The following is a 15,172-nucleotide window of genomic DNA, read 5'->3' as shown; positions in this document are numbered from 1 at the left end:
GGAGTCAGAAAAATTATAGATGGAATCTTTACCACTAATTAAGTATATGACATAGGGCAATTTGCATACTCTCCTTTAGTCTTAGGGAGGTATCTCCTCATCTATAACATAGATAGCAAAACCTACATTTCAGAGACTATTGTGAAATTTAAATAAAATACTCCATGTAAAATGACCAGGTTCAAAATGCTGACCTAAATCGAATTACAAAAAGACTATTCCTTCAAAGTCAAAGGATATGAGTTTGATACCTTTTCTCTGTGAAGTCCTAGAGTGACTAAGGCCCAGATGCCCTCTGAGGTGAACGACCAGTGAGTCATTCTCAGAGTACTCCTCACCCCACTTCACAAAAAGGTCAAGCAAAGCATAATCACAGAGTTGACAAAATGTCTTTGTCCCTGAACATACCTCACAGTCCCAATATTTTGGTTTGTCTGCTCTCTTTGAAGTCTGGAAAATCATAACTAACCTAGGGCACTCACTAAAATATGGATGAAAAAAGATCCATCAGTGTCAGCCACCTATGGCAGAAAAATGCTTCAACACAAGCACACTATTTTCAATAAATGCTGATTGCAAAATTTTCTTTAAGTGAAAATGCCTCTGCCAAAATGGGATAGAAACACCAATACTTACTTACAAATAGGGAGTATGTTAAAAATCAAAACTGAAAATCAATGTACATTGAATTCAAGGTTGATTAGGTCAGAAATTTTGCCCTAGCTTCTTTATGAACTCACCAGGTCTCAATTATTGGTAGAATAACTTGGTTTTACAATGTTGTGAAATTAAACATGTATAAAGTAATTTATAAATATTATAGATTTCCCCCTAACTTTATAAATAAAGAAACTGATGCAGAGGTTTACTGGCTTGTCTAAAATAAGTTACTTGATTCATTTTACTTTTTAATTTTTTTCACTTTTTTTTTACTGTTTTACTAATTTTTGACACAGAGAGAGACAGTATGAGTGGGAGATGGGCAAAGAGAGAGGGAGACACAGAATCCAAAGCGGGCTCCAGGCTCTGAGCTGTCAGCACAGAGCCCAACATGGGCCTCAAACTCGTGAACTGCAAGATCATGGCCGAGGTCGGATGCTTAACCGACTGAGCCACTCAGGCGCCCCAATTTTTTTTTTCACTTTTAAAATTAATGTGAATCACTGTATACAGGGAAATAGTACCAGATCTGGCCTGAACTTCAGCTAGCCTTACTCCAGCCCAGCATCCCTTCTACACTAATATAGATCAGCTAAAATATAATAAACAAATATAGATAGGTAAATAGACCGATAGATAGATGATAAATAAATCAGCTAAAATACAATAACAGGAGGCTTCGTAAAAAGCTACCTAGCTATTTACATACAACCTTATAAAAAGGTTAGGAACATCAGCATTCAAGACTGTTTTCCTAGATTCTCCTTACTCCTTTATATAGATTTCTTCAGTGATCAAACTGCACTTTTAAAAGATGGAATTAAAATGTCTCCAAGTCATGGGGTGCCTTGGAGGCTCAGTCAGTTGAGTGTCTGACTCTTGGTTTCAGCTCAGGTCATGATCTCATGGTTGGTGAGACTGAGACCCGCATCAGGCTCTGTACTGACAGGGAGGAGACTGCTGGAATTCTCCTTCTCTGTCTGCCCATCCTCCGCTCGCATGCTCTCTTTCTCTCTCTCTCAAAATAAACAAATAAACTTTTTAAAAAATAAAATGTCTCCAAGCCACGACCCTTACACAGGGCTCTTTCAACCTTTCAATAGATACCTAGGAAAACACTGACAACGTCAAAAATCCACATGACCCTAAAAATAAAAGACTAAGAGTTAAAGAAAAGTCACCAAGAGCAGCAACTTTATAGGGAATTTCCACAAACCATAAAATTGATGGAGCTGGATTAGGAATAGCAATAAGGAGTGCACACATGCTGCTTCATGAAACATAGCAGCCTTGGTTCCTCAAAGAAAGTTAAAAGGAATAAAAGGGGGAAAAAAGACATCTCTACCATCCACAGTGTTTGTCATAGTTCAGAAAAAGTAGAGCCAGTCCCTTACTTTGGGAGTACTGTTTTTTGGTTTGTTTTTTTTTTTAAAGGAGCCAGAGTATTATTTCTGTGCTTCATCAGCATTTCTCTATACTTACTCAGAGATGGAAATTTCTAGATGCCAAGAAGGGTAGAAAACCATGCTCGTGACAATATGTGTGTAGGAAAGAGGAGGGAATGTGTGTGGGGGTGGGGAGCAGGAGAGAGGAGGAACCCTATGCCAGGAACACTGGAGGGCGTTTTCTCCCCAAAGGTAAAACATCAAAGAGGAAGAGGAACACAGGAAGGTCCCTGATGATAGTGCACATTGAGCGTTGTAGCATCTAACATCTCTGCTATGGATCCTGTGAAGACAAACCTCTTCATTTAAAATAACAAGTTTTTGGGGCGCCTGGGTGGCGCAGTCGGTTAAGCGTCCGACTTCAGCCAGGTCACGATCTTGCAGTCCGTGAGTTCGAGCCCCGCGTCAGGCTCTGGGCTGATGGCTCGGAGCCTGGAGCCTGTTTCCGATTCTGTGTCTCCCTCTCTCTCTGCCCCTCCCCCGTTCATGCTCTGTCTCTCTCTGCCCCCAAAATAAATAAAACACGTTGAAAAAAAATTTAAAAAAAAAAATAAAATAAAATAACAAGTTTTTGTAGATTTCTCCTAGATAATAAGGTAGGTAAAAATAGAAAAGAGAAGGGGATCCTACCTGAGACTGATGAAAAATATATTAAAGCAAGGGCTTAAAGAGAAATACTCAGAGAGGCTTAAAGTCCAAATACTCAGAGAGGATCACATCTCTGAAAATGATTTCTTAGAGGGACCAGAAGTTATTCTCTTTTTTTTTTTTAATTTTTTTTCAACGTTTATTTATTTTTGGGACAGAGAGAGACAGAACATGAACAGGGGAGGGGCAGAGAGAGAGAGGGAGACACAGAATCGGAAACAGGCTCCAGGCTCTGAGCCATCAGCCCAGAGCCTGACGCGGGGCTCGAACTCACGGACCACGAGATCGTGACCTGGCTGAAGTCGGACGCTTAACCGACTGCGCCACCCAGGCGCCCCCAGAAGTTATTCTTATAAGACTCTTAAGTATCTTTAATAAAGCCAAGGAAGGAGAAAAGACCATGAAAAGCCTTGATACTGAGATGAAAGGTAATAGAGTAAGAAAGCAAGAGATTGCAAAGAAATTAAAATACAAATGTAAAATTCAAATCCATGATGAGGAGGCTAACTGTAAAAGTTGGTTGGAAGGAGAAAAGTTGGAAAATTCTTACATAATTTAGAGGAAGTCAACTGCATTTAAAGCTGGCAAATTGAGACCCAGAGTATCTAATTCCCACTAAAACAACCAAAGAAACTAAATCTACGGGGGGAAATCTGTAGTACTACAGAAAGGAAAAAAAATAAAGGAACTTTAAAGATTTTAAAGTTATGAAGAAAATGGAATCCAGATGAAGGAAAACCTTTCTAATGCCAAGAAGCCAAAAATTAAATCTAAAATTTAGTGAGGCATATATGGGTTTTCCACCCTAACATAATGTATAATCTAAGCACAGACAGGCAGGAGCTGTGCATTGAGCATGTGAACAATGAATAATCAATGGAAGGGCTTCAAGATATATAGACCTGTCACCACAGCATTTGTGCAAAGCTTCACATAGCAGGACTTTTCTCTAAGTGAAGTGAAGGATTCGCCTTTACACCTTCAGAAGATGGCCAGGGAAATAAGAGAGGATGCCTTTTATATCCTGGCTACCCAATCACAAAGATGTTCCTAAAAGTTCTGGATTGAAAATAAAAAAGATAAAAGAAGCAGACTGGCTTTGAACATCTAATCACAGCTATAAGTTAGGAAATGGCATAGCAACATTTAGTGATTTAAAGTGAGAATTAGGAAAAAACAAAACAAAACAAAACTGTGAGCACAGAAGTCTATTTCCAGACAAAATATATGTTCCACTTTTTAGGGGGAAATGAATGGTAACAAATGTTATAATCAGCCTAGAGTTGTATACAATCAAGGGCTCACCTAATGCAAGAGATATAACCTATGTTCCTACCTAGAATATACTCAAACCAACCAAATATTTATTTATTTAAATATTTATTTATTTATTTAAATATTATTTAACAGTTTAAGAAGGAGAAATTGTAGTGGTAAGTGGCTGATAGTGGGTGGGAAAAATAAAGTGTAATAAGTCAAAATAATATCATAAATATTACCTTAAAATTAAATATAGATATAAAACTCATTCTATAAGGAGGGACTAGAACATTTTAAAGAGTGACTTAGCCTTAATGTTATCAGAAACTCCAGATTATATTAACAGTCTAGAAAGGTAGGGTTAAAGTAAATAAATTCGTCTCAATCTTCACTGCACGTGGAGAAGAGGGCAATCAGGATTTCATTCTTGGTTTTGACCATTTACGAAAACTAATTTGAAGAATGCATGTCTCTTGCCATTGTCTGACTTTTGATACTACTTAGAAAAGATGGACATGTAAATCTAGTCTTTAGCATGTCTGCTAAAAGAGTTCTTTCTCTTGCTTACAGAGCTTCATTCTCAGAGCTCCAGGATGACAGTGGGAAAGAATGAAGGGCTGGCGTGTTAGACAAGGCAGGAATGCAGCTTCACCAGAGAAGGCAAAGGCAGGTGGGTCCCTGACTGTCAACCCCCTCCAGTCCTATCAGGCACATCATCTGTTTGGTTCATTGGTGGTAATTAATCCCAGCAGCAGGATCTTTCAGTCTTTGTTTTTGCTCTTCTTGTTTTTTTCTAATCATGGCAAGTTATAAGACCCTGATGCGACCCTGTGACCTACAAGATGGTTGTCGTTAAATAATTTTAAGCCGGAGAGTGGTCTAATCCCATTTAGGTTGTAGCGCTGGCAGCAGAGTATGACAAATTATTGATGGGAAAACTTAAGGCAAAGAGACCAGTTAAAAAGCTACAAGAGTCATGAGACAATATGGGCCTAAACCAAGGTTGTGACAGAGCAGGTAGAGAGCAGAACAGTTCTGAAATGTAGCAGTTAGGGTGTCTAATTTGGTTAAGTTGAGGAGAGGACATGTGTCACGTATTAAGATCAAAATTCAGCGGGCAGGAGCCTCTCTAGGAAAAAAATAATTCCGATCTAAACTAGTAGGGCATGAAGTATTAGGGGAGAATCAAAGTATAAAAAAGTGTTCTCATTACTTATTTAAATCTCTTAAAACCTCTCTGAGATGGCTACTGTCTCTATTTATCTGTTAACCAGACTCTGTTCGTAGGGGTTAAACGACTCATTCAAAATTAGACAGGTAGCAAGAGACAGGATTAAAACTCAGGTCTTCTGATTTGAGGTTGAATGTTTTCTTACTGCACCATAACTTGGCAAAGCATAATTACACATATACCCTTGATGTATACTAAATGGTTAAACTTAGCCCAGAGGATCAAAGGATGAATTTAAAAATCCAGGAAATGAATTTGAAGAGTGAGGACCTACACTGCCATCTCAGCTCATAAAGAAGGCAGAGGACTATCGACAAAAACTTCTTTGAATGGTTTGGGTCAGACTGTCCCATGAACATTATAATTGCTGGGGTTCAGGAGATAGGCAATGGGGATATCAGTGATCTCGACAGAAATAAAGGCCTTACAGCCTATACAAAGCAGTTGATTTTGTCTGATTCATTTCAATGCAAACACAAATACCATACCTCTGGAAAACACTTGCCCTATCTATATAATTTTAAATTGTCAAACTTTTTTGGAATACATTCATGGAGTGCATTAAATCAGCTATTTTGCTTTGGGAGATATAATTTTATATGTTATACTGCTCCACTGAAATGCCATACTGCATTTCTCAGCAGTCTTCATTGGCTAATAATTCAATTATAAACACAATTCATTATTTTCATGTTAGATTAGAAAGCCTTTTGCACTGGCTTGAGCTATCTTCCCAGAGCAAATGGGGCAGTTTATAAAAGGCCAAACCGCAGGGTGGAGCATTGAGAGTATAAAGCATCATATAAAATTTAACCACATTAAATGGAAATCTGCCTTACAGCAAACTGCTTATCTGCAGCTCAGGGCAGCTCAACTTCCCAGATAAAGGCTGCTGCATGACAGCTAGGAGGGGTTCATGTAGTCTCTTTTTCTCTGCTTCTTCACCCTGTTTTATAATTTATTGTCTTTAGTGCATTTCTTCACCTTGTTTTTTTTTTTCTTTTTTTTTTTTCCCTGTCCCTTAGTGAGCAAAGAGGTTGCTGTAATTCTGCGATGCCTTCCCTGAGTCTTTTCAAGGATTCCAGGCCTGCTCTTTTTTAGGCTCAGCCGAAACCACTTGTGTCAATGTCTTTCCTTTTCTATTGTATGATCTTTATAAAGGGGGCTATAAGAAGCAAGGCAGGGATCTACAATGATGAATTATTTACTGATGGATAGCATCAGAAATGGACAGATGAGAACCACTCACTTGTATGGGCACAAGAAATTTTTGCCACTATTAATCAAATTTCTTCTGATCATTCAGTTGAATGGTCTCCTTTCTGCATTTTAAATCCCTGAACATTGATTCATCATTATGGTGACTTTACTGATATGTGCGGCAAACAAAATTTTTCAGGTTACTCCTCTTAATAGTCACTTGGCATTAAATTTCAAGTGCGAAACCAAATTTATCTTCCACCAAGTGTCAAAATTCCAAGGCTACCTAGTCCAGCAAATCATGACAATGTCTTAATTTACTATCAAGGCCTGATGCCTCAATATTTGTATTTCATTCTAAATACATTGTTCATTTTCTTAATTTTTTACATGTACCCAATCTTAGGAGTATGTAAGACAAATACTCAATTTTCCCTAGAAATGGAAGGCATTTCTGCTTTGATTTTGATAATTACATCACAGTTTGTTTTGTCTTATCTGGAATAATGACTTCTTGATAGCTTTGTAGGCTATTACATAAATAAATATTTTGTAAGAAGAAAAATTAATTCTTTAATATTTGCCATAATGAGTGTTATCATTACAACAGAAAATTTGACTAACAGAAGTTAATCAAACTGCTAACTAACTTAAAAATTAATCTTTTAGGGGCTCAGAGCCTAGAGCCTGCTTCAGATTCTCTCTCTCCCTCTCTCTCTGCCCCTCCCCCACATGTGCTCTGTGTCTCTCAAAAATAAATAAATGTTAAAAAATAAAAAATTAATATTTTAATGTAAATGGATTATTGTTTACTAGAGTCATCACTTTAAAAAAAAAACATTGCAACCTCTTTTAAAAAACCAGTAAACATAAGAAATAGAATCAAAATTATTTGCCAGTGTTTTTTAAAGCAGTTATCTTTTCCTTTTGATTTTAAGCAGTTACTATGTTTATCATTTTTTTCAATTTACCCCTCTGGTCATTCCTTATTGTCTAAACACTGCCATCCCCGCCTTCACTTGATCTTCACCATGTCTTCCCAGAAAAGGAGAAGTCAGGACAAGCATCTTCAGTGACAAGATGCTTCAGAACAGTTATCTCCCTCGTGCAGTCAGAACGAAGTGTGCTATACTGGGGCCCTAAAAATGTCATTCCAGTGATGAGTAAGTTTAATAAACATGGCCTTGCTTTCTCCATCTGTAAAGTAAGAATCGTTCTGTATGATCTCCAATGCCCCCAAATCTGTAAAATACTAAGTATAAAAAAATAACTACCAAGGTTCATGGGTGACTCGGTCAGTTGAGTGTCTGACTCGCCATTTTGGCTTGGGACGTGATCTTGTAGTTTGTAGGTTCGGCCGGGTGGGACTCTGCACTGGCAGTGTGGAGTATGCTTAGGATTCTCCCTCTCTCCCACTCTCTGCCCCTCCCCAACAAAATAAATTAATAAACTTAGGAAAAAACTATCTTAAAGACTGTTAAATAACAAAATGCAAGCAAGTAAATTTGAAGGTCTAATTGGCTTATTAAATGATTCATGAATCATGAAGCACCCCATCTAGCAAGTAGAGGAGAGCTTCAAGGAGTTAGAAGGGTTTTATAGAAGGAGGGTCATTTATTAGCAAAAGAAAAAGATGGCATTCTAGGGAGAAAAGCAAAGTGTCTTATTATGCTGATTATCTCATGTTTTTAGGGGAATGGAGAGGGCCTAAGTAGCAGACTCATTGGTGCAGATTGAAAAATTCCTAGCTGACCTTTTTAAGACTACATTTCCAGGAGTAGTTAAAACTTCACTTAGATTATGTATTATGCACCAGTTTGGGAACTCAGTCTAAGTGCACCATTTGGGGCCCGTGGTGTGTTTGTTTGTTTAACAAGACAAATCATAAACAAATTAAATCAATGTTGATGCAGTACAGTAAAACTGAAAATTGGGTAAAGAAACAATTCCCTGACTTTAGAATTAGCTACTCTTAACTAGCCACTTTTATTATCTCAATATTTATTTAAACTTGCTTATTTGGTAATTATTAGAATACCATATTATGGTATAGAATACCACACTTATTTGGTAATTATTAGAGTCTTCCAAGAGCTAACGTAGTTCTAGCCCCTTTTGAAAACTAAAGTGTGTATTTGAATCCCTAACAATTTATTTCCTATAGTAAGAGTGGTCTGAAAAAAATCACCATGGCTTTCAGCATAACTTACTTTATACCAGTGAGAATCTCTAATTTTTGTTGTATTTATCAGCTCTATATTAATATATACTTATTGAATACTTACATTCTATTTACATTGTAATTTTCCTATTTAAAGATATTATCCTTAGGTTTAAAACATGAAGGAATCACAATCTTTGTTAACTGCAATACTGAATAGATTTCTCCCATTACAGGACAAAACAGAACAAGTTCTTGATGAAATGTCTTCTGCACTAGGCTATTTCTAGGAAATTAAACAAAATCTAAGCCATCCTCCAGAAATCTTTACTTGATCTAGGATCCCAGAAACTTCCAAATGAAACTAGGAAAACACCTTTCCTTCACAAGGAATCTTCCAGATTCTTATAATTTACATATACAAAGACCTTTGGTATAGAGCTGGAAGCCAGAGACATAAAAACAGGAACTAATTTTAAGAAAAATATATGACGATTGAATTTGCAACTTGTTACAGCATGATATTTATTATTATTATTATTATTATTATTATTATTATTATTATTACTATTATTCCAATAGCAATGGAAGAGGAATTCAAAACTCTGTCCTCAAATATTGAAAAGGGAAATCTCTGATCACTTGTCTCAGAAACACTCCTTTAAAATTCTTCTTTCTTCCATTGAACCCATGTCCTCTTTGGTAGTAATTTACGACTTCTTTTTCCTTCTCAAATTAATATATGTACAGGAGGAAATTAACACTTATCAGTCAAGATTTATTTTTGTTATACTTTACAAGTAAGGCATAAAGAAACAGAATTTCAGTATATTTCCTCCAAGAATAATAAACTGTGCCTCACTGCTGTTGTTTAACAACTCAAAAAATAAAGGATGTTTTAAATGTGGGGACGCACTCTTTATCAATAACAAATTTCATTTGATAAAGATAAATTATGCAATGCATGCATGCAGATTAGCAAAAAAAAATGAAAGATAGGAACAATTTATTGATGAAATGAACTAATACAAAATATATAAATTGCCCTAGCATTTTGGAATAGAGATCATAAATTTTTTTCATAGTCAACTAAGGTGTGATTAACATTTAAGTACAAAGGCTATTTAACATTTAAACACAAAGGTTTCTCCATGAATTACTTTGGATTTATAGAATCCCTCTTACCAGCATTTCTTTTGAAGCTGCATTTTATGAAAGATGAGATGTTCGAGCACCTTATTCAACCGAGGACTATTCTTCTGAACACATGACCAGGCAGCCACACAGTGCCAGAGCAGGTGGTTAACTTCGTGTCTTCCCTGATTAACTGGCAAATGTTCCTAGAATTAAAATATAAAAATATATCTGGAAAAGAGTTATTTGACTTGAATAAACATGAAAATATACAAATGAAAACGCATTACTTTCTTAAACTTCATGTTACACGATACAGAGCAATTTACTAAAGTACAGTTTTATAAGTACATACAGTATGGAGAAGGAAAAATAATTTTCCCTCTACCCTTCCAGGTTCCTGGATGAGACCTCCCCACCCCTGTTAATAAAAAGATTCACATGAGAAAACCAAACATAAATTTAAGAATGTGTATACATCCTGTACCCACGGGAGACACCCAGGAATCCTCTTCAAAATGGCCCAAGTCACCACCTCATATAACATCTCTAACTAAAGACATAAAGGGGGGAGGGGCAGCTATGGAAGGTTAACAGGAAAAGTACAGTAAACAAGGGTAAGGTTGATATGCAGATTTGTCACTGCCTCTCCTCTGATAAGAGTTTCTATATATCTAGAGTCATCCTTGTCTTCCTGGTGCAGAGAGGGAGACACCTTACAAATGGAGATTTCTCTTAAAATGTAAATATCTCTTACAAAAAGAGTAACTTTTACTCAGTTTTCATAGCTTCTCCTGTGTCTGCAATTTCTTAAAAATAACCAGCCTAAAATTATCCTTATGCTAAAGAAGCATATTTGGGGGCAATGAATTTTGTTTCCCTTCAATTGTTAACCTGAACCTAATGTCTTAATTGATTTTCACATTGGTCCCTTGTGTTCAGTGACATCAGTTTTACACTACGACAGAAATCCCATAATCTCTAAGGGACAATAATTAGACAAAACTGTGCTTCTTAGACCCTATATAATTTAGTTCTCCCTGACACCCAAGGAGAAGAGGACAGGAGAAAGTCTGAACAATGTTCAAACAACAAATCAGGTTTTAAAATGTGGATTTCCACTAAGGGCCAAATATATGTGCCTGGTTAGACATGGTCAATGTCTGCTTAGTAACTATTTTAAAAGCCTACAAATTCAGGGGGGAAAAATGGGCTCTTACCTGTTAGTTTTTTCTTAAAGTGCTTCCTAACAGTTTCATAGATTAATTGGTCTACTAGAGTAACTGGTACAAAGAAACCTGATTTTATTGTTAGACGTGATAAAATAGCACTCTCATTGAATTTTCGCCAACAATACTGTTTCAAATACACATCTTGTGATGTGTACACAATATCACGTGATATTTCATTCTTTGATGTATGCCCCAAAGAAACACTTAAAAAGCCTCCAAAATGCTTTATAACTCTCATTTATTATACAAACAGTAATAAATCTACAATTGAAAGGTAACTTTCATGTTAAGTACTCTTAAGTTGAAAGGCCAGAAGTTCATACACAAATCTTAAATGAAGATATTTTGAGTTTCTGGTAAACTGTTTAGTTAAGTCCCATAGATATGTATTGATCTACTTTTATGTTGAGAACTCGGATGCTGGCGGTAAAAGTCATGAGTAAGATAAAGCTTCTACATAAGGCTACTGACTGTGGGGAACAACAATTCAGAAAAGCAAATGAAAACAAGCCAATGTTTAGAATATTAGAATACTCCACGAAAAGCTTTATTTTAAAGTAATATAAGACATAAGACTGAGATGTACTGACTTCAGTAAATGCACAAAGTTTATCCAAGTAACTCAGTTTTCTGCCTTGCAGGAGAGCCTACCCCAAAATGGAAAAATCTTATAAATGAAATTCTTTTCTCAAACTGCTCTGTCTCAGCCCGGATGCCTGACAGCCCTCCTGTTGCAAACTTATTCTGAATAAATATGTAAGTAGCTATGTGAAACCTGTGAATGGCTTGACTAATTAACGGTCAATATTTTGTGTTTTTTTAAAATCATGTACACCGCATACTTCCATAGACTATTCAGTTAAGTCAAAAATTATTGGTAACAAACTTATGCACTTATCATCAGAGACAATTCCCAAATGTCAAGATTAGACAATGAGCAAGATTTACGCTTTATTTTCAATTTTCTATGATACCATTTTCACTCATCCCTGAGAAAGAAAAAGCAGCCTCTGATGTCCAGAGCTGATTTGACAACAATATTCTTACAAGCTAGTCTGACGCTCACAGCCTGGTCATTTTGTTTTATTGCTAGATATAAACTCACAGAATATCAACCTCAGACAATATTATTCTGAGACCACGCTAAATAAATTTAAAAAAGAAAAAGACTTGGTAAATTTTTTCTAAGCACAGACAAAACTCACTGTACCACTCACAAAATACCCAATCACACATTTGCCCCTACTTTCTGACAGCATCAAATCTGCTTCTTTAGACCTTCCGCCAAATCACCCAAAGTCCAAATTCTATAGTAGGTTCAATGTAACACCTTCCTATTGCCATATCCCCTAATTCCTTGGTTATGTGATCTCTGCAACAAATAAGGAACACACTTAGCTTAATTGCAGGTGTCCCTGGTGGTCTTTGGCATAAGGGCATCCACATCACCAAGAGCAACTAAACCTGCCACACCCATGAATTCTCCAGATTAGTGAGGCTTATCACTTATCCTCATGCATTTTATATAGTTCAAGCATTTGCATGGAAATCTTGCTAAAGTTTCATCCTTGCTTTTTCAAAAGAAGAAATATATTTTCCAAACTTGAATGAATTGATATAATGATGATGATGAAGTGATTTAATACAATTACCATGTACATTATCAGTGCGGTAGGACAAGAGGGAGAAATGCTCTTGAAGGTATGAGGTAGTGTAGAGTTCTCTGCCTTTACACTATATCAGTCCTATTCAAGGTGTGGCTGGCAGATAAGTGCCATCTGCAAATGGTTAACTACAGTACAGAAATAAAGAATACATATTTAGAAACATTTATAACAATCTGACAGTTAATTTTAAATATTTTCAGTCTAATAAAAAATTAATGTTCCTCTTTTTATATCTTTTTTGTTTCATTTTCAGTAATTCATTATTAATGTAGTTTACAAAATTATCAGTCTGTGATAGTTTGGAATTTTTTTTTTAAATTGAGAGGGCCCTTTTTTTTTAACACAGATTGTATGAGAAACACTGAGCAGTGCATTAAATGACTCCCAGAGAACTTTTTCTTTTTACCCCCTTCCCTACCTCCCTCCTTCCTCTCTTCCTTCTTTCCTTTGTTTTCTTAGCTTTATGACTCCTTCCTATAGTTCTTTTGTCTCTTCTATAGTCTAAAGCTGGGCAACTGGACCATGTTGGTTGGCAAACTGGACCCTGTACCCAGAGATCCAGCTGAGATTAAAGGAAGAGATGGGCTGCTCTCTCAAGGCTGCATACTTAAAAATGGTTCCAGCTGTGGGAACAGTGAGCAGAACATAGATTCCAAGGACGGGGAAGGGGGTAAGGAGCTTCAGATTGCCCAGGGCCAGCTCGTGGGTCTACCAGTGGCCATATCCTCTTGATTATGTCCTCCAATAAGCTATCGGTTGCAGCTGTACAATACCTATTTTGAGAAGCTCACTCACAAAAGTGCTGTTAATCTACTGTTGGCTGAAATTTCAGATAACCACATCAGTTTGAATTTTATGCAAATTTGGTACACAAGCTCTGAATGTCTGACCAGGCTCTCTTTTATAACAGAAATGAGCTTTGAAGGATAGGCTGTATTGTGGCTGGTTAGAGATAGCTTTTGGAGTTTCATCCTTGCTTTCAGTCATTTGGTGCATGGTTGACATTGCCATTAAAGGACCTCTCAACACAAATGTCCTACTTCAATAATAGGACATGAATCATAAGATAATGCTCCTAATTTTACAGAATCTGTGTCTCAATCTAACCCATTTCCTAGTAACCATGTACGGTTACACTATAGCACAAAATGTCCCAAATTTGATAGTGCTAGTACATTAAAGGATGCGATTGCTAACCACATGTGAATGTAAATGCTGTGTGCTTCCTAGTTTTTAGAAAACGATTTGTACTTTAGGATAGCTACAACTATTTAGTAAAGGGTCTACTGCATTTCGGTTGCGTTTTAATCTACCATCTCCAAAACACTATGTTGTTATTATCATGTGACAATTGTACTCAGCAAATTAGGCTCTGCTAGTGAGCAAAAGACAGAGAACTCAATCCTGTGTTCTGGCTCTGCATGCCACAGAGCTAGTTAAAGTGCACCATTTGTCAAAGTCAATGGGAACCTTGCGTCTGAATCAGCTTAAAAGGACATTAAAAGGAGAAATGGGCTCTAGAAGCAGGGAGGGGAAATTTCCTATTGTTATATAGTGTATATAATACACTTCTATACTCTTATATAGTGTATATAATGTGTATATCCTACAGAATTCTTTATTTTTCAGCAGTGTTATAGTAGTACTTGGAAAACAAATTAAATATGCTTTTTCTCCGATGCTCATAAACATATTAAAAACAAAATATGTTGCAGTGACCAAAATATGCTGGCATGGACCTTTCAGCATTATTGGAAGATGAGGGCTGTCTATTATGGTGTGCCTATAACAAAGAAGGGAGAGGGTCGAATACAGATGTATTGTTTATATTCCCTTTTCCTCTCCGTTTCCCAGGTCTTCTCGCAGTAGGTGAGAGAGATGGGTATTGAATGGCTAAGTACTCAACTGAACTCGAGGGGCTGACTTAGACAAAGCTACACTGAAGACACTGGGCTGAAACTGGGGAGCAATGTTCAAACGTGCAATCAAGCACTGAATCAGTTAGCTGAACCAGAAGTTGTAGTAGCACTGTGGCTACACTACCTTTTCTATTCTTTATATGGTGTGGCACTGGGAGGGGGTAAAAGGAGGGAATAAATCTGACAGGCTAAAAGCTGTTCTAATGCCCTCACAGAATCACAGTTATAGAGCTGAGATAGAACATAGAAAAGATTGAAACAAAGCTCTTTGTTCTCTGTTGAAAAAGGAACAAAGACTTAGTGACTTGTCCCACTCTCAGCAGTTAACATTCTTTTCATGTGTTAACACCTTGCTCCTTCCAGCTCAGTCAAAGCTTTACCAGTGGTAAGCTTCCATTTCCTTGTGGCATTTGTGCACCAAGAGTGGCAAGAACAGATAGGTTCTTAAAGAGAAGCAGAATCAACATTGAAGGTTGCCTCTTCATAACCAGAACACTCATATTGTCAAGATTTCACAATATCTTAGTTTTTTAAGCAAAAACACTCAAATCACTCCATTAAGCACAACTAACCACATTGTAAAACAATTATTTAATCAGCATAATCATGCCCTTA

General features: G+C 36.7%; 1 protein-coding gene across 5 annotated transcripts in view; it reads right to left on the bottom strand.

The window, feature by feature from the left end:
• Positions 1 to 15,172, bottom strand: part of TMEM232 (transmembrane protein 232) — a 213,916-nt gene that overhangs the window by 146,933 nt on the left and 51,811 nt on the right. For all 5 annotated transcript variants that reach the window (XM_040446941.1, XM_040446956.1, XM_040446932.1 and 2 more), the window contains one exon: positions 9,791 to 9,945. In XM_040446941.1, coding sequence (XP_040302875.1) covers positions 9,791 to 9,945 — 155 coding nt within the window. The remainder of the gene's footprint in view (positions 1 to 9,790; positions 9,946 to 15,172) is intronic.

The sequence above is a fragment of the Herpailurus yagouaroundi genome, unplaced genomic scaffold (genome assembly GCF_014898765.1).
Source record: "Herpailurus yagouaroundi ecotype Mexico unplaced genomic scaffold, PumYag 29, whole genome shotgun sequence".
In the NCBI taxonomy this organism is placed as follows: Eukaryota; Metazoa; Chordata; class Mammalia; order Carnivora; family Felidae; genus Herpailurus; species Herpailurus yagouaroundi.
Note: the sequence above shows the minus strand (reverse complement) of the source record. Positions and strands in the feature narration are given on the sequence as shown.